Genomic DNA, 26,430 nt, shown 5'->3' on the forward strand with positions numbered 1-26,430 from the left:
CTTAAAACATTCGGCATGTCTCCCAGATCAGCAATCACATGGACCTTATACTGCATGCACCCCAATTTCAAGATAACTGCTTGTTTGTACTCCTAGTGTGCCCTAAAGCAAATATTATATACATAATAATACCAATATTTTTATCAGATCATCCTAAATAGTTCCTCCAAATTTTAGGTTAAAATTGGCCTGGCTGGTAGAAAAAAGTAATGTTTAGTTGATCTAATAAGAACCACGTGGGAACAAAAATATCCTCAACGTTATCAAGTGAGGAATGAGAAGGGTTTTTACAAAACCGGTCAAAAGAAAATTGAGGAAATCTTATTTGTTCGGCAAACCCAAAAAAGGAATACTGAGTCCTTAACAATAAGAAAATGGTAGAATGAATGGTATTCAAGGACCACAGAGTTTCTTAGGCACTGGTCCAAATTAAATGGAACACTTAGTCCATTATTTAATAAAATTTTTATTGAATGTAAAGATATTTGCACACAGGAAATAAAATAACTGAACAACTTATAAAATAAAAATACAAATTAAATATTTAGCTTATCATGCCATTTCAAAGAATGAACGTCAAGTAACTTCAAAATTATATATGTTCTACTGTAAACTTTCCTTTATCAAAAAAGCGCTAGATAAAACTCTTAAATGAAAATAAACCTGTTTAAAAATGTAGGCTGATAGGCCTATAAAAAGTATAAAGATTTTATATTTTCCCAGGTATATCAGATTTTAAATATATTTGACATAAGTCCACAAATTGAGGATTATGTGTGTAATACTTTAAATTTTCATAATGGTCAACATTAAACCTATTAAAAAATCTGGAGAAACAAAAATTAAGACATCTATTTATAATAATTTTTGGTACAAAGCAGAAAGAAGACTTTGCATAAATTAAACACTTGACTATAAATAACACCAAGGAAGTAGTTAAAAGTACTGATCTCTTAAGGAATTTCTAAAAAATCAATGGGAAGAAATTTCACATGGTTTCATTTTAGTTATAACAGTGACATGAACTCCACCTGCTCTTTTCCTGCTACACTTAATCCCCCAAGGAGCTGACCTATTAATAATTGTAAATAAAACCTCTACAGATCATTCCATATCTACACTTTCAGACCAAAAGCGTTCTGAATATCAGATCAACCTCAAATTCAACAGATATAAAATTGGACTCATCTCTCCCCAAAACAAGGTTTTGCTATAACAATCTTCAGTCATCAAGGGTATCTTAGAGCCCATCATAATTCCTTCCTCTGTATCAAGTTATTGACCATAAAGCTTCCTTTTCCTTCATGATGTCCTGGCTCACCTGCTCATTTTTTGGTGTTGATGGGTGTTAGCACAAGTGATGTGCTAACATCGCAATGCCTCAGGCCTGGGCTGTGGCCACAGGTTGCTGAATGGCTGCATTTCTTTCCCTCATCCAATCCATCTGTTACTCTACGGACAACTCAATTTCTGAAAGTCCAAACTCTTCTCATATGTTCAATTGTCTATTATCCCCCAACACAAACTTTGCAATACGTGGCCACTTTGGGTTCAGGATTCAGTTATAATGTTTCTAACCCACCTGCATTTTTATTTTAAGGAAAGTATAGATATATAAGGAAAGCAGTGAGGCTACAGAAAAAATAGATGAAGTCAACTCTGAAATGTGGCCCCATATGCTCATCACTACGCCAGGACGGCATTATGATATTAGCTGGCTGGATTGTAAGGGCTAAATCTTCAGTTATATTGAAGAGGTGACTTTATATTAAGCTTTAACAACGTTCTTACTCATCTGTGAGACCCTTCATACATATCCACACATCAGATAAAGAAGTATGTCAAACCACAAGCCCAAATATTTGGTTAAAAAACATGGCCAGCATAATCAAAGTAGCTAGCTTGAGGTTTGGTTCAAATACTATACTTTGCAGATTGTGGAGAATGGTACTCCTAACTAGACAGGCCAGCCCTGCTTCTTAAAGAGGGAGGTGAATGCATGGTCATAACAATTGGAGGACGTCTCTACATCGTGGACAGTCTCTAGAAATCTCTATGCTCTAAGGACACTTTGCATAAGCAATGAGTACATAGGTGTTTTGCTGCATACAACTGCACCTGCTGCACACAACTCGTTACAACACGGGCATAGGAGACACTGTGACAGTGGCTCACCTGGCTAAACCCCGGAAAGCATTTCTAGCTGATAACGTGTTATAAGAACCTTCTATTTTCACATTTTAGGTATCTAATTTGAAACTTAGGAAAACGCAGGAAGTTGCATGGTCTCTGTCACTAGAAGGATTTAAACAGGCTGGATACATACTTACAGTGGCTTCATAACGGGGATTCAAGCATCACTTGAAGGGGATGGGGGATGTGACGACCATATTAAAGCCTCCTCTAATTATGACAATCTAGACTTCCGTGAACATTATCAAAATATACTTGATTAAATTTACACAAGTGTGGCATAATCTTTACATCTCATGCAATCTGAGATCTAAAGACTGGTGAAGAATTAGGGAAAGAAATTTTTTCTTTTTGATATAGGCTTTAGACCGAAGTAAAAAAAAGGCATTTGCTTGGAGATGTCAAATTGTCGCCTATCTATGCAACAAGTGGTTTCCATCATGGGTCTGTCTAGAACACTGGCTCCCAACAATGACCTCTTTTGAATCTCAAAAGAATTTTTGGGGGCCAGCCCGGTGGCGCAAGCGGTTAAGTGCGCACCTTCCGCTGCGGCGGCCCGGGGTTCACCGGTTCGGATCCCGGGTGCGCACCGACGCACTGCTTGTTAGCCATGCTGTGGCAGCGTCCCATATAAAGTAGGGGAAGATGGGCATGGATGTTAGCCCAGGGCCAGTCTTCCTCAGCAAAAAAAAAAAAAAAAAAAAAAAAAAGAGGAGGATTGGCATTGGATGTTAGCTCAGGGCTGGTCCTCCTCACAAAAAAAAAAAAAAGAATTTTTGATTAACTCTCCCACATCCAAGAGAGCTTAACTTTTACTATTTGTTGATTTACAAAATAAATTTTCATTTAAGAGTTCTTACTAGAGGCACTCCAAGGCCAGTACCTCTAGGGGGTGGGTAGTGGGTAGGTTGGGGAGGTGGAATGGTCATCATTTCATAGACTGCAAATCTTTGGTCCAGTTACTATTCAATGCAGGGCCATTTAATATAGTAAGATCCAGAATAATGAAACTTAACTCTCATCTTCATTTCTGAATTAGCGTGCTATTTTCCCATATTGTACTACTGGGGAACAATGGAGCCAGTGGTATGATGAATGACTGTCTTCCCTTTATGCTGGCTTAATCACGTGATACTGGGACAATGCAGGTGGTGATGAGCGAGATAAGCAATCGAGGAATCCTCCCTAAATCTCTACCACACTCTCTCCTCTCCAATTGATTCACCTGATCTTCTTTTCCACCAACTAACATTATCGCAGTTTGTAAATGCTTATTTATTTTCCAGTTCACTCTAGGATCTTAAAGAAACCATTTCTTGCTTCAGATGCAAAATAGGAATTGTAATCTTGATTAAATATTTACTAACAAGTTCACAATGAAGAGAAAATAATTCATAATGTATCACATTTATTACAATGTATAAAAAGAGAAGAAAATTATTTTGCAAAATATCATATTTTAGCATGTGTGGATATGTGTATTTTTGCTCTTCTACTCATAAAACTCTCCTTAGCTCGATGTAGTACCGTTTGTTGGGTCTAGAAAAATCATCAAGTTGTCTTTGAAATATTCTATGTGAAGTTGACAGGAGCAAGAAAACATTCATTTTTAAGAATTAAAAAAAAGATTTCACCACAAACAAAACTAAAATAGTGAAATATTTCAAGAATTCCCGAGCTTTCCCATCTTCCTTCTTCAGAGGGGTACACAAATGAATCAAGACACATTACTGCCCAGGGTATAGTACTGGTCCAGAGGCCTAAATATCTTGAGGTTTTGAACACTCTTCCTCAGTCCAGAACTTTGATTTTGAATACACAGCACAGAGCATTGTAAAACTACCAAAATATTTTCACTGCAACTGACAGGCGACTTGACCTCCTAAGGGGAAGTCTCTCTATTTCAAATTTGAAATTTGAAAAATTTGAAATTTCAAATATTTTATCCCCTGCCATAAGCTACAGCAGAGGCATCAACAAAGTGCAATTAGTGATAAAAGGTAGTAAGTATACACTTTAGTGGTTGATGGATAGGATTTGGAAGTCATAACTGCCCCCGGTTTGAATCCTGGCTGTCCTACTTATTTGGTGTATGACTTTGTGCTACTTAATTTTAACCTTATGGGCCTTAGATTCCATATCTATAAAATAGAGATAATAACAGTAGTTACCTCAAAGGGTTGCTCTAAGGCGTAAATAATACATGCAAAGCACTCAGTACAACACCTGGCATAAAATACCGGTTCAATAAATGCTGGCTATTTTTCCTACTATTTCTGTAAACTGGGCAGAGCACCTCTACCGTAGTTGCAAAATCCACCTCACTAGGCAGCAAAGGGTTTGGGCAGGCGCCACCTAAGCTTTGACACCTTTTAATGTCTGCAATGGGTTATTACATCATCTGCATCTGCGCTGTCCAGTAACAGTAGCCACCAGCCACAGGTGGCTAAGGAGCACTTGAACTGTGTCCTAGTAGGAACTGAGATGTGCTGTAAGTGCAAAATACACATCAGCTTTCGAAGATGTAAGACGAAAAAAAAGAATGTATAATATCTCAATTTTTAAATATTTGATTATGTTTGAAATGATAATATTTTGGATATACTGGGTTAAATGAAACATATTATTAAAATAATGTCACGTATTTCATGTTTTTTTTAATGTGGCTACCAGAAAATTTAAAATTACCTAAGTGGCTCGCATTATATTTGTATTGGACAAAGCTGATGTGGAACCTTGCCACTCAACGTGCACTAGCAGCACCTGGGAGCTTGTTAGAAATGCAGATTCTCAGGCCCGGGTCCAGATCTACAGAATCGGCATCTGCACTCCATCTTGAGTCTAAGGTGATTCTTACGCATTGCTCCAGAGTATTCCCTGTTCAGCTTAAGGAAGAGGGCAAAGCTGGCCCTGCAGTCACATAAATGCGAATACCTTTGCTTTAGGTAGCACTCACCCGAAAGAGGCAAGTGAAGGAAGAGGTGGCAGAGAAGGGATAAGGAAGCAAGAAAAAAGAAACTCGAATTATAGGAACAAAAATTCCGGCATGGGGAGAGCGGATCCAAGCTGGGAGAGTCAGTGTAAGGGAACTTCCAGACTTTTGCCTCCATAAATGTGGAGGGAGATGCAAACTGAGATAAAACCTACAATCCAAACCTCTAAAGACCAGGAAATCGTGCAGTCGTCTTACCCGCCCCTCAGCGGCCTCGGTCAAGCTAGGCCTAGGCCCGAGCGGCTCTGAGGTTGGGGTGGGATGCGAACCACCATCTGCCCCAGGGCTGGACGGTTTCGCAGGGTGTCTCTCTACCTTTAGCCCAAAGCCCCCTTTCCCAAGACACACAACGCGCTTCCCTGAGCTCACCTGCCTCCAACAGGCCCCAACGGCCTGCGCCTTCGCCACCGCCACCTTCGAATCCTCTTGCAGAGAGCCCACCCCCTCTGGCCCAGACGCTGCTTCCATTGGTCAGGCCGCCCGTCACTCCTGGACTCCCCGAGGCTGTAGAAAACGCCATAGCAACCGAACTCAGAACTGCATCTCCCGGCATGCTCTGCTCGGCGGGCCGCACCAAGGGCTACCAATAAATAGGCGAAGTGGTAGTCGCCAATAGGTTCCGTTTTACGCAAATTTCAGTTCAAGACCGCACCCTTCCTCATTCCAGCGTATCCCCCTACTACTTTCCTTGGACTGTTACCCGCCTCCCTTTTCGCTTCCACATTGTTCTCTCCTTTAAAACCTCCTGTAACTAAGTGAGCTCAATGCATCCTAACTAGTGCCTCCCACGGCGACGGACAGACGCAGTAAAACCGTGGAACAAAATTTCCACAAGCCCGGTCAGGGACACCCCTGAATAGAAGCCTCTGGTTACGCCTTCTGGGAAAGGGGCGGGGAGGAAGATTTCCCACTCCCGCCCCCCCTTTGCCCTTGCTTATTGGTTTATTCGGCTGTCACTCCCTCGCCTCCCATTTTGATTGGCTCCGCCTCCTCTCGGCCGCGCGGTGGGCGGGGCCAGCGGTAGGGGCGGAGAGAAGGTGAGGGCCCCTCCTTCCGATTGGCAGGCAGTTTGTCCTCACCCGCCTGTGGGCGGAGACGGAGGCGTGGATGGGGGCGGGGGAGGCAGTCGGAGGAGATGAGGAGATAGGCGGGAGCGAGGGAGTGAGGGAGGGAGCGAAGGAGGTAGAGAAGAGCGGAGCGGAGCGGAGGGGAGGGAGCGCAGCTTGGTTGCTCCGTAGTACGGCGGCTCGCGAGGGAGAATCCCGAGCGGGCTCGGGGACGCACGGAGAGGCGGGCGGGGATGGTGTGCAGGGCTGCGGCTCCTGCGTCCCTCCCCGTGGCGAGTGAGCTGCGCTGATTTGTCCCCGGGCGGCAGCGCGGATCCGCCTGGAGATGAGGTGAGGAGCGGGCTGGACGGCGCGGGCCTGGACCGGGGAGGCGGCGGGGGCGGGGGTCGGCGCGATGGCCGCCCGGGGCGCCCGTCCCGCGGGCCGGCGCGCATCCCTCGGGCCGCCCTTCAGCCTTTGCCGCGCGCCCGGGAGGCGCGGCACCGGCCGCCCCTACGCCTCGTCCTTCCCCATCCTCCCGGGGGCGGCGGCGGGGCGGCCGGGAGGCCGGGGCGCCGCGGCGGGCGGAGGGGTGGCGGCCGCGGGACGGGCTTCGGGTTGAATGGGCGTCCGCAGCCTGGCTGGCTGAGCAGGGTCCCTCCCTCCCCAGGGGGACGTGGGGGCGGTCGGTCCTCTCAGGGCTGACCTCGCTGCCCTCGGCCGCCTGAGCGGGGCGGGCCGGCCAAGCCTCGCCTCCCCGCCAGCCTCCCGGGGATCCGGAGCTCGCGGGGAGCGGCATCGCGCCGCCCGCCTCTCCCCCCGGCCTGGAGTCCCCGGCTCATCCCTTTTTCTCTCTCGTGTGCCTGCAAAATCCCTGTCAGTGAAGGACAGTCAATGCCATTTGGCCCTAAGTCGTCCTGCCGGGGCTGCCTCTCATGGTATTTAACAGAAAGCGGCTCTGGGAGCGCGTCCCCGGTGTCTGCCGCTGCTCCTTCCCTTTACGCACAGACACGGTTTGATGGTGTGGACCGAAGGCACAATTGCGGTCTCTTCTTGTTTGCACGAGGAAATGTAATCAGAATCCCCAGGAAAAGGAAACCAACGAGGAATGGGTTGCACTTTCTTTTACTTCTTGTTTGCCTTCAGATTAGAACACAACTTCGTAGATTACATATGCTATGGGCATCTTTTGTTGTAATTCAGACTAAGGAGACTGCTTTTGAAGAAATAGATTAGCCGCTTTTCTGTCGAGTGGGAGGCCATGGAGATTTTTGATAGCTTCTTAATATGAAAGTTTCCTTTAGAACTTTGCCATCATCAGTGCTGTTCTGAAGGCAGCACCAGCCTGAAATTTTAAATATATGCAGACTGGGGACAGATGCGTTTCTTTGTGCTTGTCTGTTGGCATCCTACTCTTGCTGTTTCCGTGGTCAAAACGTACAAATAATGAAAACGAGTACAATAAAAAGTATAGATAATAAGAACAAATACCATACAAACAAATGCATCTGGAAAATCTCAATTCTGTCAGTGGGGAGGCAGTTTTACTAATCCCTTTGAAAGGATGAAGAACAGGCTCAGAGATCTCATGGATTATGTAGTGGACAGGGTCTCAGGGCAGGAACTGGGGCCATGGACCGAGCAAGGCCAGCTGGTTTGTTCGTGCTAACCCTAACCTCTAAAATAGGAGGAATGTGTTTGTTGGGATCCTTTTATTTTTAGATGACTTAAGGTGCAGAAGCTTAACCCCCCCTCAAAGTTATGAAATCTACCTATCTCTGGCAACAAGATACTATGTTTTTGTTTTCATTTTTGTAATAGTTTACTTGAAACATTTATGTTGTTTTGATGAGTGTCTGCTTATAACTAAAAAATATATATTTAACATTGAGTTCTTTCTGTAGGAGTTTTAAGAAACTTTTAAGTAATCTAAATTGAGAAATGAGGGACACTGATTTAATGACGGCATTAAAACTATTGAGCACTCATTTAAGTAGCTTCAGGAAGGAGAGTTTCTGATAGAAAGTTAAAAAAAAAAAGGTATTTCTTTATCTAAATATGTATCTATTGGAATTGCTAGGCACATGGTACCTTCACAAAACTCTTATTATTATTCTGCCTGAGTAAGAGAGGAAATGAACAAATTTTTGATGTACTTTAGAACCCGGTGGATTGTTCAGATACTAAGCATTGTGAAATAGGGCATAAAATGAGTGGTAGCAAGTTAGTTCTGTGAAATGTTTGTCCCTCAGCATTTTTTTTTTTCCTGTCACAGTTGACTAGCAAATTCTTTTTATTAATGCTTATCTAATATTGGTGGTAGAACTCTGCTTAGATTCTTTTCCCCAAATGCCTAGATTGAGGCAAACTCAAATCTCCTGTAAGAGGTTAAGGAGGAGGTGCTGGTAAATTCCTCTACTCTGACTCATCTTTTTAATTTGCTAGATTTGTGAATTACAGAGAATTAATTATGTGAGGTTTATATTACATGAGGTTTATATTACTCAGTTCTAATTCCACTGCCGTAGAGCTGAAAGATCATTCCTTTCTGAATGGCTCCTCTTGCTGGTGTGTTTCTCAAAGTCTGGACCTCAGATCACTTACATCACCGTTAACAGAGGTCCTTGTTAAAAATAGAGGTTTTTGTCACCTCACTTCAGAATCAGACTCCTAGAGGTGGGGCCCTGGAATCAGTATTTCCAACAAGTTCTCCAGGAATTTCTCCTGCACAGTAAAGTTGGAGAACCGCTGACATTATGCTTCCTTCTCACTGGGCATCTCTAAGACCATCTGCTGAAGACAATAGCGAGTTTTTTCAAGTGACAGAATAAGTTTTATACCTTGGACTGCTAATAAAAAACTGATGATGACCTTCACCTATAATATACGTTTTAGAAGGGCGGAGACTTGGGTTCATCCTTGTATCCCCAGTGCCTAGAATAGTACCTGGAGGAACTCCATGAAATATTTGAGTGAACTACGTTGCAGTGAGGCCACATTTATAAACCCTTATTTGTAAAATTAATCTTATCTCTTAGTAGTCACTGATTTTATAAATTAGGAGCCGAAAGTACTATACCCCCAGTGAATCCTGTAAGTGGGTTGGCTCTGAAAGGAGCATAGAATGCTCAAGGTGATAAGCTGGAAAGAAGGCTCCTAGCAAGATGTTTGCTTAGAAACTCAAAATGTAACTGTAAGTCACAGTATAATGGTAAATTACTGTGCTGTCACTATATCAAAATACCATTTTATAAGCTATGAGAAGCCCAGCATAATGCTATAAAAATTGATTTCCAAAAAATATAGAAAATGGGTGTTTTGCAATTTCATTTTTCATAGTAATAAAATATGACCTCCACTCCCTTCTTTCAGAGTCCAGCTTAGGGCCCCATAAATAACAGCTTCTATTCTGTGGTTGAGGGTGCTGGATAGTGAAGAGCACAAACTCTAGAGAATATTGGGTTTGACCACACATAGTCTGTGCCTTTAGTCTAGTCACCCACCTCCCAGTGCCTCAGGTTAAATACTTCTGAGTGTTTACATAAGTTCTTTAGACACGGTCATTTAATAAATGGTAGTTAGGATGACAGTAAAGAATTGGGATATATAAAAATATATAAAACTCAAAAGCTAACCTATTTAATTTTTGTGCTACTGCACTTGATGGTAGTAAGTAGAACTCCATTGCTTAAAAAAGAAGTCTCTTGCTAATTTCTTGATACTAAATATGTATAATTTTTTAATTGGATAACCAGAGTAAACATTAAAAGTATTTAATAAACCATCAAATATTATGTAAATGTAAATTTTTTCTAAATAAAGGTAAACCTTTCTATCACTTTCAACTTAGTTGTATTATTTCAGAACCAAACTGATAATCAGTTTATGATGATCAGCTAATATTGCTTGTATTGTAAAGAATTGTATGTTTATGGTAGAAAAATTGAAATATAGAAAAGTTAAAAGTAGGGGCCAGCCCCATGGCTTAGCGGTTAAGTGCGTGCGCTCCGCTACTGGCGGCCTGGGTTCGGATACCGAGTGCGCCCCGATGCACCTTGTCCGGCCATGCTGAGGCAGTGTCCCACATACAGCAACTAGAAGGACGTGCAACTATGACATACAACAATCTACTGGGGCTTTGGGGAGAAAAAGGGGAAAAAAAAAGGAGGAGGATTGGCAATAGATGTTAGCTCAGGGCCAGTCTTCCTCAGCAAAAAGAGGAGGATTGGCACGGATGTTAGCTCAGGGTTGATCTTCGTCACAAAAAAAAAAAAAAAAAAGTTAAAAGTAGAAAACTAAAATATTTGTAAGTCCACTACCTGAGTACATATCTCTCCAAACTCTTTTTGTGTGCCTGTGGCTATTCATATACAATTTTTGGTAATAAATGTGGGATCCTGCTATATGTATGATTGTTTTATAACGTGCTTTTTTTTTTTTGCTTAACATCTTATGAATCTTTCCATGTCTATATTGTCAGTTATAATAGTTTAGTAACTGAATACTATTTCATTTTATGGATCTGTGGTAATTTAACCAGTTTATTTTTATTAGACATTAGTTTGTTTCTTTTTCCTCCCATTATTATCAATAATTCTGCAATGGCTATCCTCCTACATACATCTCTGTATATACTTGTGAGGTTTTTTTTCCTTAGGATAAGTTTCTAGAAGTGGAATTGCAGGATCAAAGTACATGCTCAAGTTTTAAGGTTTTTGATACATATTTGCAGTTTGTCATTTAGAAAGATTGTAGCAATTTAGACTCTTGGCTTTGCATAGGAGAGTTCCATTTCTCTCCCCCTCCTTTTTTTAGAATAATTTAACTAGTGACAAACCTCATGAATTTTTTTTTTTTAGGAAGAAGGATGGGATGTTAATGTAACCTGTTTAGTAGTGTGATATGGAAAGTCAGAAAATTCATCCACCTGTAATAATGATAGCTAACATTTATCAAGTCCTTTTGCAGCATTTTATAAGCATTAATTTACTCTTCACAAAACTCTAATTTTTTAGATTAATATGCCTTGGGAACTGAGGTACCAGCAATTAAGTGACATAGAGCCAGCAAGTGGCCCAGCAGATGTGTAACTAGAGCCCAAAACTCTTAGCCACTGCACTGGACTGCCTAGTTCCTGGACGTGTTTTGTAGGCATTGGGGTACTTTATGCATTCCTGATTTGTTTCAGAATAACGTAGAGGCTCCCTGATGTGTATTAATTTATAAGTTAGGTGGGGGCACAACTTGAATCCCTGTCACTAAGAAGTTAGTCACATAAGTTAGCTCACAAATAGGCCTCGTCTACTGTCTAGGATTCGTCTCTCACAGCACCTTGTGATCCTTTGCTCTGGAGCGGTTTCCCTAAAGTGCCCTTGCGTGAAAAACAGGCTAAGAGTTGTGGAGAAGATTAGAAATTTGAAAAGGCAGGTCACTTGTGGTGTGGACTTGCCTTGGAAACAGAAGACTACATATGGAAGTGTGATTAGGGAGACAGCCAGGAGTCTGTCCAAACATTTCCATGTTGGCCATTTTGGAGATTTGAAGTGGCCTGTGGAAGTTCTTTCCAGGAATGCCAATGTCTCAGTGTAGAGAGATGTCACGGATCCATTAGGAAATCATTAAAACTTCTAGTAATAAATGTGATGGTAGAATATCATTAAAGTTTTGTTGCTAATGTTTGTAGCCTTTTAGCAAAGTGAACTTCAAGCAAGTTAATTTATTAGAATTCATCACTGCTCTTTCAACCTTTTTTTTTTTCTGAGGAAGATTCACCCTGAGCTAACATCCGCTGCCAATCTTCCTCTTTTTGTATGTGAGCTGCTGCCACAGCATGGTCACTGACAGACGAGTGGTGTAGGTCCGCACCCGGGAACCAAACGTGGGCTGCCAAAGCAGAACGCGCCAAACTTAACCACTAGGCCACCAGGGCTGGCCCTCAACCTTTTTTCTAGTAGAATTAATGATAGGTAGCTTACCTTACTAGCTTACTGCCCAGAGAGAATGTTGGTGAAATTATTTTGCCTTCAGCTCCCTGGCCTGAGTTTGTCTGTGCTGCCTAGAGAGCGAGGTAGGACTAACATGGCTCAATTTTAAGCTGGTCACCAAAACCAACTCTCATTGTGTGGTGCGGGGCTCCACCAAGGCATGTGGGAGTGGTGTGAGTGCATTTCCCTCTTCACTGAGTGATAGAGCCAGCGGTTGAACTGAGGGATGTGACAGAGTTTTGGATTCAGCTGAATTTGAATGTGAAAATAACAAGGTCCTAGCAGTCGGTCAAAGTTTTTTTTATCCTTGGTGGTTAAAATTAAACATCCTCTCCTTAATACAGGAAGTCAGTGCTTTTGATCCTTTGTTGCTTTGGTGAGCTTTTTGACTCATTTCTCTATCGGTAATGGTTTTGTTCATCCTTGAATTTTGTCTGCGAGTCCTTCTGGTGACTGGTGGCAAGACATGGATGCAACTTATGGAAATGAACCGTCAGCTGCCATGCTTCAACCAACGTAGTTAAGGATGACATTGATTCTTATGATAAAAGCATAGGAACAAGAAGCCATGGGAGCCATTCATTTTGCATGTGCATGCGTGTGTGTGTGTAGGGCTAATTAATTCTCTCGGAAGCAAGAGAGTTTTATTTTATTTCCCATAACAGTTTTATTGTTCTAACAAGGACAATGTGTTGTATTATAAGCCATTGTATAGACACACAAATCCCCTTCCTGTGCATTATCTATAATAGTCTGTTCATTATGGATCCAGTATTTTATAAAAATCAATTCATTTCTGCTGTGAACTTAACATAATAGATTTTTTTTTTTTTTTGGTGAGGAAGATTGGCCCTGAGCTAACATCTGTTGCCAATCTTCCTCTTTTTGCTTGGGGAAAATGGTCCCTAAGCTAACATCTGTGCTAGTCTTCCTCTGCTTTGTATATGGGACACTGCCACAGCATGGCTTGATGAGGGGTTTGCAAGTCTGTGCCCCGGATCTGAACCTGCGAACCCTGGGCTGCCGAAGAGGAGTGCACGAACTTAACCCACTATGCCAGCGGGCTGGTCCTGATAGTAGATCTTGAAAGCAAGTAATCTTTCAGTTTCTGGAATTATTTGAAACTCAGCTACTCCATTCTTGCACAATTGGGATATTACATTTTGGTTGCGGAAATATAAAAGCTGTATAGCTAGTTACGAAAAAATGACAAAAAAATTAGTGCAATTCCTAGTATATAGCAAGTTTCATTCAGTAAAGGTCCCACCTCCTTTATTTCTCCTTTCTTCTTCACTTATGATAAATAATTAATATTAAAGTCAGTAAATAATAATAAATTTATTATGGGTAGTACTGCTTATTTTCAGATACCTTTGGATACAGTCATTACAATTGTTGTTTTAACATTCTTTATTTTTTTATTTTTATTTTTTTTTGTGAGGAAGACCAGCCCTGAGCTAACATCTATTGCCGATCCTCCTCCTTTTTTCTTTCCCTTCCTCTCCCCAAAGTCCCAGTAGATAGTTGTATGTCATAGTTGCACATCCTTCTAGTTGCTGTATGTGGGACGCCGCCACAGCATGGCTGGACAAGCGGTGCGTCGGTGCGCGCCCGGGATCCGAACCCAGGTTGCCAGTAGCGGAGCGCGCACACTTAACCACTAAGCCACGGGGCCGGCCCTTAATATTCTTTAAATGATTAGAGAAACTGAGGTGGAAGAGAACTTGGTATTGGGGTTACTAGGATGTGAGCTCATGAGGGCAGGGAGTTTTGTCTGTGTTGGTCACTGCCTTGTCCCCAGGACCTAGAACAGTGCCTGGTGCACGGGGGACACTCAACAGTTATTTGTTGGCACACTGAATAGATTAGTGTTTGAGGACCTGATTGCCTGGAGGCCAGAGTCACCCAGGTGCGGGCAGCAGGGAGAGACAGGTAAGGAGTAAAGGAGACAGGGCCTGGTTTGGATTTTATTCAGTCAGTGGAAGTAGGAAGCTAATGTAAGTTTGAGGCAGGGGAGTCCCATGATTTGCTTTTGTTTAAAAAGATCACTCTAGGTGTCATGTGGGAGTGGATTGGAGGAGAGTGAGGGAGAAATATTGAATGGATTCCACTTTCAGTTATCTGTGGATGTTGGCATTTCTACCTAGCCTTGTACTTTTCCTTTACCGTGAGGATAATATGATTTACTCTTTGAGGTCTCAGAGATCAGGGGAGATGAATGGTGATTTGTATAAACTTTTCGAAGTTCTCTGAGGAAAAGAGAATCCCATGAAACTGCTCTTATTGTTGATCAAATAAAATAAAACAATGTAAAATTAAGATCAGGAATTAACTTTTTAAACATTAAATTAATTGAGATTATGAACATAGGTTTCTGATTGGAGAGATTTTCTATTTACATTTCTTGATGGAAAACTTTAAATATATGGAAGTGAATCCTTAAAATAGCTGTTTTATGAATTGAGTGTCTATAGAAGCTATTCACTTTGAGGAAGCTCTAATTTGTAAAATGCTGCCACCGTCTGTCCAATCTGGTGTTTTAATTAGTATCAAAGAGAAGGAAATACTGCAGTAATTGTAACCTCACATTACTTTCTTAGTTCAATTAGTTTTAAACCATAGTCATTATCTGTTATCTGTAGTTGTTTTGATCTCATTGGATGAAGTGATACTGCAGTTGTGATTTGGTAATTTAAAACATAACATGTATTTTCTTACTACAAAAGCAGTACATGTTTATTGAAGAAAACTTCTGAAAATATAGGTAAGGAAAGAAAAAACTCATGCCCAGAATCTCACTATCGAGCAATCATGACTGTTCATTCCCTGTGAGGGGTCCACCTGCTCAAATTATCAGCAGGTTAGGTGTGTGAAGCTTCTCAGTCTGGAGACATGAGGATACTTTAGGGACTCTGGGCCCTGACGATGGTCCCATGGATGGGGCAGCTCAGTGCCAGTCAGCCCAGATGTTTGTGGCCCTGGCAGGATGCATCCTGGTGTCACTACACCTTCTAGTTCTTCAAGAGAAGCTGGAAGGCCAGCCCTGGTGGCCTAGCGGTTAAGTTCAGCGTGCTGTGCTTCGGCAGCCCAGGTTGAGTTCCTGGGCATGGACCTACACCACTCGCCTGTCAGTGGCCATGCTGTGGCAGCCACTCACATAGAAAATAGAGGAAGATTGACAGTGGATGTTAGCTCAGGGCAAATCTTCCTCAGCAAAAAAAAAAAAAAAACAAAAAAACAGAGAGAGAAGCTGGAAATCTAGAAATATGGATTTAGTATGAAATCTCCCTATTTTGATGTGGGCCACAATTTTTATTAACACACTGGGGTTCAAACACAGTGTACCTGAGGGTTGAACTCAGTCTTGTTGCCTTGCCAGTTTATGACCTCAACATACAGTTTTGTAGCCGGTGTCTTTCACTTAATTTGTTGGAATATAGTCCCAAGCCCTAACAGCACGCTGCCCTCCAGTGTGTTCCTCTTGCAGTGTGAGGTATACCTATTTCTCTTGAAAAAATTGTAGCTAGTTTTATTTGTTTTAACCTGCATTTTTTGGTACTACCCATGAGTTTGAACATTTATTGAATGCTTATTGTTCTTTTGTAGATTTACTTGGTATCCAGCCACGTTGCCAGAACTGTTAGTTCCAGTGGTGTTTTGGTCATTTATTCAGTGCTTCTCAACCTTTTTAATATCATAGAATATTAATACCGCATTAGTCCTGGCAGTTAGTACTAATGGCAGGCATCATCCCCCAAAGCTGAGGGCATCAGTACCTTGACCACACCTGTAACCCGTTGAAAGTACTGTGGTTGGGAAGTTCTGAGTTTGGGCAGTGGTTCAGTGAAAGTCTGATCACGTGCTCTGGGCCTGGCATTGGTCTAAGTGTCCAGCCTTGAACCAAGACAGAACCTCAGCCCTCTAAGACCTTATGGTTTTTTCATTTCTCTTGGGTTTTTTATGTAGACCATCACATTTATAAAAGAGAATTTTTATTTCTAGAATTGATACAGTAATTTATTTTTTAATTGATGTATTTCTTTATTGATGTGAACTCCCAAAACAGTGGTGAATGCTAGTTGCCTTCTAATCTCTTAAATTCAGTTTAATTCTCTTAAGTTTTGTTGAACTCTAGACTCTTAGCAAAAGTCTAAAGTGGACTTTGGTCACCAGTTCCCTATTTTGATGATGAGAAAACCAAGGTACAAAGCTGGGACTGTGTAGTGGGAACTTTTGGAGGTGTCTGACCCAACAACATGAGTCCCTTAACTGTCCTTTAACCTACACATCCCACCTCCCCACCCTGCCCCCCAACCTCTTCCTCCTCATGGAAGACACAGAGGATTGACCCAGGTTTGGTCTAGACCGAGGCTAGACCAGTCAGTGTTCCTTTCCTGGAAATTTGAAGTTGGGCTCGAGACAGGGATTTGACCTTAGCGTGCTCACAGGCCATAAAACTTGGACATTATAGGCAGTTATGTTCTGCTGTTGTGTCTGGGGACAGAGAAAGGTGGTTTATGGATGGAGAGAATAAAGCAAGTATCTAGAGAGAAGCAGCAAGAGAGAATGCTACCCGAGTCGCTGATAGCTTTAAACCTTCTCTCCCAGTCCTTTCTGGGGCTGCCTGCATTCCCGTGCCTGAGTTCTGTTAAGTGCTTCTATAGCCTTAACATCACTCTTTCCTTCCTCTTTAGTTTAAACCAGCTGAGATTGGTTCCTGTTACTGTGATCCAAGCGTCCTCCTCTTTCTCAGCACTATATTCTTTTTTATAATACTACCTTTTCTCTTAGATTTCTTGACTATTGTCAGAGGAAGTCGTGAATTTATTACTATTTTCTCCAAATGAAATAACGTCAAAAAATAAGGATAGCAAGAAACACAGAAGTACACAAATTTAATCCAATTCAGATAATCACGATTTTATTGGAAAGGCCATTTTGCAAATGTGGTTGCTGCCTCTGACCTCTCTTAAACCAGTTCAGATCTCTAGCTGAGGGAAAACAGGAAGGAAGAGATTGTGAATTTACTTCCAAATGTCCTAGGATTTCAGTGGTGTTATTTCTCTTCACATACATATAACATTTTGACCTCATGCAAAAAACCATAGTAGAGACGTTCACAGTGTACAGTATTGTGTGTGTCTGCGTAGGGGGTGAGTTTGAAGTCTGTTCAAGTGTGTGGCCACTGAAATAAGACTTAATTTTAGTATCTAAATATCAAGAAACTGAATCACAGAGTAATTGACCTGAGGCTAGGCTTATTCTTAGATAAGCTTTCTGTCTCATGGTGATGTCATATATCAGGAGTCCTCAACTTTTTAAAAAACTCAGTGCTAAGTTTAAGTAGTCCACTATCCTAAAGGACTTAGGTGGGGAGGGAAAAAAAAAGAAAAGTGATAGGAAGAGAAGGAAAGGATTGTAGTAGAGAGAAGGAAGATAGAGTTCAGTGCCACCATTTTCCTTATTCATAATTGTATTTGTCTGAACTTTTTCATTTGTGAGTGGAAGAAGCACAAACTGGCTTAATAAAAAAGAGAAATGTATTGACTCACATACCCGTCAAATCCAAGGGTTCTGATTGGCTTGCTTCATCACCGACCTGAACCAATCACATGGTCAGGGGAATGTAGCACTCTCATTGGTTGTCGTGCGCCTTTGGGTCCACCTTTTGTACCATTGGTGGGGTCAGTACCTGCACTCCTGGAGAAGGAGGGAAAGTACGATGAATTACAAGAAGAACAAATGCTGGGCAGGCAAAACACATGTCCAACACTCATCATACACAGTGATCACGTGGAAAGGGGCTGGTGGTGACCTCTTTTTCCTCTTAAATGAGAGTCTTTAATAAAACAATACAGAGATATCAAAGCAACCAAAAATATATATGAACTTTCTTCTCAGTAAAGTTTGCATTTTAAATTTAAATGCTCAACATGCTGCCCACAGAATTTGTGTTTTTTTCTCGTTCATTTTAAAACAAAATATATTTTACTATTCTGTGATTGCTCTAGATGGAATGAAGTTTGGGAGACTCATCTGTAATCTGGTGAGATCACCTTTATTTTAGAACTGAGGACGTTATTTTCACCAGTTTGACCACTTCTGTAACTGTAGGTTTTCTTAGATTCTTTTCAGTGCCTAAGGTATGTTAGCATTCTCTCTTGGCTCATACTTGGAGGCTTTTTAATTTATGGTTCTTCTAGAACTGCTGGAAAAACACGTGTATGCGACGGAAAAGTTGGAGCTGGAAAGGGATATCCTTTGTTCAGCCATCCACTTTTTTTTATTAGACTCCAGGAAAGATAGCAACTTGACCTTTTCAGAAGGGCATTGGCCTATTTTTGAGAACTTTTTTTGGTTGTTCTCAGAGACTGATAACCGTAGGTGGTGAGAGCTTGTGGTATCTTGAAAAATATGTTGCACTTATCTTTTAAATGATATTGTCTGCAGCGTATTTTATTTCACACGTTCTGATTACAAGTTCCCTCCAGAAGCTCTAGTTCCTAGACCTTCTTCCTTTTATCACACATTGTCAGTTTCCTCCTAGTTTCATTTCCTTCCATGTGCAATGGGACCTCAGAGTGGGTGATTTCAGGTATTTCCTTGCCATGTTGTCCTGTCATTTCTACCCTGCAGACTTCCATCGCTAGACCAACGCAGTTGTCTGTGTTCTGTTTCCTGTATTTGTGCTGCTACAAGTCAGCTGAAGAAAACCATACAAACTTGTGGGCTTTTGTCCTGACCCACTTAGCTGCATTCTGCCGAGTATTCTTTCTCAGCTTTCTCTCCATTCCTCACAGACATTGTACCAAATTTGTCCCTTTCCTCAAGCCTCTCTGCTCCTCCCCAGAGGCGTCCAAACCTTCACCCTCAGGAGTGATTCTGCCTCGTGTGTGGGCCTGCTGCCTACTTCCCAGGTAGCTTTTGTCAATCTGTCTTATTCACACTTACTCTTTGCTTCTTGAGATGAGAGGGAGAAGGAAGAGGCAGGTGTCTCTTCCCTTCCTGGGGTCCTAGATGCTGTCCTTTTCTGCTTCCTCTGAGACTTCGTGCTATTCTCTCGTGCTCGTGCCCTTCAGCAGTGCCATAGCTGTATCCCGCGTGACTGCTCTGCGCCAGGTGCTGTGGTGGGAGCAGGGAGGACAGTAGCAACAGGTTCCCGTCCTCACTCTATATTTCACTAGGACAGACATACATACCCCCCAATCACATAAATAAGTGATTCCCAGCTGTTGTAAGTGCTATGAAGAAAGCATCTGAGAGGACCTAATCTAGTTCTAGAGTCCAGGGAAGATGTGACATTTACTTGGGAATCTGAAGGATGTATAGGAGTTAGTCAGGGAAGGGAAAGAATTTGTTTTCCAGGCCGAGGGACGAGCATGCAAGCAGGGCCTTTGCCATTGAGGAGCACAATATATTTGAGAAGAAGGCCACCGTGGCTGCCACAAGGAAATTGGAGAGGGAGGTAAGGCCAGACCATGCGGGGTCTTGTCGGCATGTAAAAAAGAGATAGGTGCCCATCTGAAAGCCCCGATCTGAATTATGCTCATTCTGTCTCCTTTGCCCTCCATGTCATCCTATCCTTTGCCCCTTCCTTCACATCTGCTCGGGTGTCTCACTTGATGCTATATGCCCTCTAACTATTGGCATCTCATATCTTCCTCTAATAGCCACGTTTCTTGGGAGAGTGGTTTATGTTGGGTGTCGGTTCCTGTTACCCCTTGCAGGCTGGTTCTGCCTCTACCCCTCCGTTGTTGATTCCCATGCAAAATTTTCCTTCCGTTTGTTTCTTGACCTTTCCGTGACATTCGACACATTCCTTCTTTAGAAACACTCTTCGCCTTTAGCGTTCTCTGCCTTGTGATATGTTTTCTCCCCTCTCACATCTAGGACTTATCAGTCTCCTTATCCTTAAATGTTGCTGTCCCTAGAGCTGTTTTTTCTACCCTCTTTTGACCCTACACAGTCTTCCAGGACAGTCATCTCCACTCTTAGAGTTTTAGGTACCATGAATGAATCCTGTTATCTGTGCATACTTGGAGCTCTTTCCTTTCTTCTAGTTCTGACCTTTATCTAACTACTTACTGTATTCCTTGGGCACTTCAGAGTCAGCCTGTCTAAAGCATAGCCCACCCACTGCCTTTCTTCTGACCAACCTCTTTCTCTGCCTGTATTTCCCATTTTGGTGAATGATACTATTATCTACTCTTTTGATCATTCTTTCAGCAATTATGTATTATCTACTATATATCAATAACTATAGTAGATACTGTGGTATAGTAAAAAAATATAGTTTGTCTTTATCCTTTAGACAGAGCTCCTAAAACGTCTGGAATTTCCTGAGTGAGAGGAGTGTCTTTTGTTATTCAAAATGAGCCCCTTTGGACCTTACCTGAGTTTATGTTAATGAAGTGACTTTGAGACCCCCACTACCACTGCCTCCAGGGAAGGGCGCAGGACTAGAGATTGAGTTCAATCACGTGGCCAAAGATTTAATCAATCGTGCCTATATGATGAAGCCCCGTATAAAAATCCTAGAATGGTGAGGTTCGGAGAGCTTCTGCTTTGGTGAACACTTTGATGTGCGGGATGTGGGCGCCCATTTACCATGGAGGAGGAGACGGTCTGGAGGAGGAGAGGGCTTGGAATCTCTGCACCCCTCCCCCCCATACTTTTCTCTTTGAGTGTTTTCCAATTGGGTCTTCCTGAGTTGTACCCTTTATAATAAAACTGTAATTACAAGTACAGCGCTTTCCTGAGTTCTGTGAGTCATTCTAATGAATTATTGAACCTGGGGGGGTGGGTTGTGGGAACCTCAAATTTGTAGTCTGCCTGGCAGAAGTGCTGGTAGCTTGGGGAGACTCGAGACTGGGGGCTGGTGTCCGAAGTGGGACTGAGCCTTTAACCTGTGGAATCTGCGTTAACTCCAGGTAGTTAGTGTCACCATTGAACTGAATTGCAGAACACCCAGTTGGTGTCAGAGGACTGTTAGAACTCATACTCTGACTAGAGTCTGTATATCTGTATATAGTGTAGACTGTGTACCTGTCTGTAAGCCTGATAGGTGGACAGGCAGTTAGAATTTAGCCATGCATGCTGGCAGCCTGGACGCTTTCTCTCTGATTCCGAAGTTGGTTGCCAGATTCTGTCAGTTCTGCCTCCAAAATATCTTTTGAATTCATCACTTTTTCTCTGTCTGCATTGCTGTTGTCGTAGTCCAGGCCTTTATCATTTTTGACTTTATTGCTTTGCTCTTACTGGCTGCTGCTGCCTGACTGGCCTGGCTTCCCTCCTCCACTTGGTCTTACCTATGCCTTGTTGCCAGAGGAGTCCATTTCTTCATGTGCTGCCTCACAATAAAATCTTTCTCTGTGGTTTCATCTCCTATGGGGATGGGTTTCAAACTTTGGTATCAGGATGCTTGTATACTCTTAAAAGTTATTGAGGACCCCAAGAGCTTTCCTTTATGTGGGTTTTTTTATCTATTACTATTTGCCAGATTAGAAATTAAAACTGAAATTTACAAAATATTTATTAATTTATTGAAAATGTCAGTAATAAACCCATTACATGCTTACATAAATAACAGATTTTTATGAAAATGAACTGTTTTATAAAACAAAAAATTTAGTGATAAGAGTGGCATCATTTTACATTTTTGCAAATCTCTTTAATGTCTGGCATAATAGAAGACAGCTGGATTCTCATATCTGGCTCCCGCAGTCAGTCTGTTGCGAAATGTTGTTTTGGTTGAAGTAGGTGAAGAAAATCTGGCCTTACACAGATATGTAGTTGGAAAAAGCAGGAGTCTTTTATGGCAATTTTCAGAAAATTGTGGGTTTTTTTTGATATTACACCAAAATTTGACACTGGTAGTTTCTTGAGGGTTAGTTGCAGTGTGGAATCTGAAATCATATCAGTAAACTTTTCATGCTCAATAAATACCATAAAGTCTATTGATCTATCTTACAATTGGAATGAATATTTTACTCCTGTGTGATTTTGTAACATGTACAAATTGGTCATTTGGAAAATAGTGGTTCACTGAGTTATATAGATCTTCCAAATGTTGATCCATTTCATTAAACAATATCACATAATTCCATTTGTTGATATCACCACCCATCTTAATAGAAAATTCTCTAAATGTTGGGAAGCAGTCTAGCTTACAATGGCAGATGCTAGTTTTCCAAATTTTTAATTTTTACCCAAAAGCTCAACTTTTATCATTAGCAACAAATACTGTCAGTTGTTTTTCTTGAAGTAACAAGCTCACTTCATTTTTGAGAAACCATCTGCCAAATACTCAAGTCTGAATAACCATAGTTTTTCTGTTGTCCTTCTGCCAAATAAAAATTGTGTTCTGTGAAAAAAGCGGCTAGTTCAGGTGGCAACTCATCTACACAAATGTGTTTCCTCGAGACATTGGTCATAGTTGGTGTGCCATAGAAGTGTTTTATGACTGCTTCTCTTTTGGTTACAGAGATATTAACATGTGTCCTCAAGGGCTGAGATTTAACAAAGTAATAATTTTTAATGACTCACCACGGATATTCTGAAGTGAAATGTTTTTTTTTTTAAATGCGAGTGTGTGGCAGTGAAGAATACAGTGACCACTGGTACAGTTTGGTGCCACTGCTAAGGTGGCTGCAGTTTTACCCACCGTTGTTTTTGTATCTTTGCAAATATAAACACAGTGAAAAGGGAAAATAATGTTTGAGTACTATATGATAATGATTTTGACCTTTTGGACCCCTGATATGGTCTTGAGAACTCCAGGGAGCCACAGACCTCACTGAAAATTCCTCCCTTATGCAATAAATTCTGCACCTTTACGCATAATCTGAAGAATGCTTTATGATCCATGCCTGTTGACCTTTCTAGTTTCTTCCTCTTCCATCTATACCTCACCTTCCCCAACTCCGGCCACCTGCGCATGCACTTACCTTTATATTTCATTTCCCTCAACCTAGCATGTTCTTTGCCCTCTTCTTCTGCCTCCCCCCATCTGTCTCTGGCTTATCCTTCTAGGCCAAACTGGGCGTCACTGGGGTGAAAGCTCCTGCACCAGCTATTAGTCATTTTCCCTTTGATTCCCACCCCTCTCCCAAACTTTTTTTCTTTTTTTTTTTGCTGGGGAAGATTCATCCTGAGCTAACATCTGTTGCTAGTCTTCCTCTTTTTGCCTGAGGAAGATTCGCCCCCAAGGTAACATCTGTGCCCGTCTTCCTCTATTTTGTATGTGGGTTGCCGCTGCAGCATGGCCGCCGTTGAGTGGTGTAGGTCTGAGTCTGGGAACTGAACCCGGGCTGCCGAAGTGGAGTGTGCCAAACTTAACCACTAGGCCACGGGGCCAGCCTTCCAAACTTTTGACTGTATCTCTTTCCATCTATTTTCTAGGTGTCTCTGATTTACAGTTCTTAACTTCATAATCCTGTTATAATAGGAAAGCATTTTACATCTCTGTTGTGACTTAAACTTATTCATGCTAATGTTTTACATTTGAACCTTCTTACCCCTAATTAAATGAAACATTGAACAAATTGGTGGTGAGATATTTTTTTGGAGCCTTCTGCTCTATCAGAAATGGTATTATAGTTAGGTCTAGCCCAAGGAATAAACTAGATTTCCTTTAATAACTTTATGAATGATACTCATTTTCCTAATCAAGGTCTTCTGGTATCATCTAGATTCTGGGTTGTATGTGGCTGAGTTCATCAGATAAGTGACCTTTAGAAAAGTAATCAGAGTTGTGCTTAGCTTATGTAAAGTATGCTTTAGAATGACTTCCGGTGTTATTTGACCCATGTCCATCACCCCGCACGCACACAGGAATGTTTACAGAGTACCTGTTATGTCTCAGGTATTTTGCAAGAGACTTTCACATATTCCATTGAAAATTTGTTTTCCACAATTCTGTGAGCTAGGTGGTAAATACCCTTATGTTACAGATGAGAAAACAGAACCTCACATTTGCTGCCATTTGTAATAATGAAAACATTACAAATGGCATTTTGGGTAACTGAATTTCAATAAAAAGTTCTTGAGTTATCACAAAAGTAAATAGGAGTATTATAACGTTATGAAGTGACACTTGCTATAAATGAGCATTATCAGGTGGGCACGTTTCAGGCCTTTAGCCTATCTTTTAATTCTAGAAGGAGCAGGAATTTTTTGTAAAGGGTTGTTCTAGATATGGCCTAAAAGTTCCTTCAGGTTCTGAGGTCCCGTAACTCTAGACAGTTGCAGCACTGCTAAATACATCAGGCAGTTATGCCTGTAATTACTGCTCAGAAAATGAAATCTATAAACTCTACCATTGTGTTCATATTGGTTTTATTATGAAATACATTACCTTTTAGATTTCTTCTCAAGTATGAGATTCAATTTACAAAGGCATTAACTGATGTATAATTATACTGTAAATTATAGGTTTGAGTTAGATGGGCCTTTAGGCCCTGGCTTAGCTGGTAAATGTAGCCTCTCATAATTGCAGTCAAGATGCAATCCAGACGCTCTTGGAAATAGACTGTTGAGTCAGAATATCCTGAATAGTCTTTTGTCAGATTCAAAAGTGTTAGAAAAGATCTAAATCAAAATGATAAAATGACGTTCACCCATCTGGTTTTGGGCTTCCTTCTTTGTGACATTCCTAAACCTGATTGAAGAGGCAAGTTCTAAAACCAAGTGTTATTTAAAAGATTTATGTAGACAGTTGGGGTTGAAACATGAAAGTGACATATCAAAATGTAGCTACTAGCATTTTCTAAAAAAGTCCTCAGGCACTTGGGCTGAGTTTGTTATTATTTCATGGTTGAGAGGCAGTGTAGCAAAGGGATTAAGAGCACCAATTCTGGAGCCAAACAGTTAAGCTGCTGAGTGCCTGATTGTAAGCCAGCTATTTAACTTTTCTGTACCTCTGTTTCCTCATCTGTAAAATGGGGTTGATCGCAGTTTTTGTCTTGTAGGGTTGTTGTGAAGATGTTAATCTCCTAGCACAGTGCCTCACTAGATAATAAGCCCTTTATAAGAAATGATGTATTATTATTTTATCATCATCTATGATCCAATCCTGGATTTTTAGTTTGAGACAAAAATGAAGATGTTATATAGTCTTATTGCCAGTTGATTCTATGACCTTTTTAAACTTCTCAGTTGCTCTTTCCATCATCTGGAAGGTTGGCATTTGTCTTAAGCTTGGTAGAGAGGGGAAGACCAGATGCATGGTAGGTTTAAAGTACTTTCATCTACTTATAAAAAATAATTAGATGTAAGAACTCATACAATCCAACAACAAAGATAAACAACCCAATTAAAAAATGGGCAAAAAACATGAATAGGCATTTTTCTGAAGTAGATATACAGATGCCCAACGAGCACATGAAAACAGGTTCAAAGTATTTAGTCATTAGGGAAATGGAAATCAAAAGTATGAGATACCACTTCACACCCATTAGGATGGCTATTATTTATGTTAAAAAAACACTGGAAAATAACAAGTGTTGGCAAGGATGTAGAAAGACTAGAATCCTCATATATTGCTGGTAGGAATGGAAAATGGCACTGCTGCTGTGGAAAACAGTTTTGTGCTTCCTCAGTAAGCTAAATATAGAGTTATCATATGGCCTAGCAATTCCATTCCTAGGTATATACCCCAAAGAATCAAAAACAGGTGTTCAAACAAAAACTTGTACACAAATGCTTATAGCAGCACTATTCACAATAGCCAGGAGGTGGAAACAAACCAAATGTCCATCAACTGTTGTATCTCAGTGGACAAACAAAATGTGATATATTCTTATAATGGAATATTATTCAGCCGTAAAAAGGAATGAATGGTACATACTACAACATGGATGAACCTTGAAAACATTATGGTAAGTCAAAGAAGCTAGACAGGAAAGGCCACGTACTGTATGATTCCATTTGTGTGAAATGCTCAGAGTAGGCAGTGCTACTCTGACAGGCAAATGCTCTGTTTGTAGAGACAGAAAGCAGATTAGTAGTTGCTGGGACAGGGTATGGGGTTTCTTTTTGGGATGATGAATATGTTCTGAAACTAGATATTGGTGATGGTTGCACAACATTGTGAACATATTATATGTCATTGAATTGTACACTTTAAAGTGGTTGAAATGGTAAATTTTATACTATATGTATTATTCTACAATTTTAAAAAAAGAAAATTAGACATGACATTTATTTAGCTTACCTT

At 41.2% G+C, this 26,430-nt stretch overlaps 2 protein-coding genes across 4 annotated transcripts in view; one reads left to right on the forward strand and one right to left on the reverse strand.

Moving 5' to 3' along the window:
- Positions 1–5,764, reverse strand: part of CRYZL1 (crystallin zeta like 1) — a 32,735-nt gene extending 26,971 nt beyond the window's left edge. Inside the window, exon 1 of the mRNA XM_058523045.1 lies at positions 5,555–5,764. Coding sequence (XP_058379028.1) covers positions 5,555–5,653 — 99 coding nt within the window. The 5' untranslated portion in view covers positions 5,654–5,764. The remainder of the gene's footprint in view (positions 1–5,554) is intronic.
- A 610-nt stretch (positions 5,765–6,374) lies between these two features.
- Positions 6,375–26,430, forward strand: part of ITSN1 (intersectin 1) — a 207,857-nt gene continuing 187,801 nt past the window's right edge. For 2 of the 3 annotated variants that reach the window (XM_058523047.1, XM_058523048.1), the window contains exon 1: positions 6,381–6,582. The gene's annotated coding sequence lies outside the window, so the exon portion shown is untranslated. Of the gene's footprint in view, positions 6,583–26,430 lie in introns of all 3 variants that reach the window. The other variant, XM_058523049.1, reaches the window with a different exon arrangement.

Source organism: Diceros bicornis, chromosome 27 (assembly GCF_020826845.1).
Source record: "Diceros bicornis minor isolate mBicDic1 chromosome 27, mDicBic1.mat.cur, whole genome shotgun sequence".
In the NCBI taxonomy this organism is placed as follows: domain Eukaryota; kingdom Metazoa; phylum Chordata; class Mammalia; order Perissodactyla; family Rhinocerotidae; genus Diceros; species Diceros bicornis.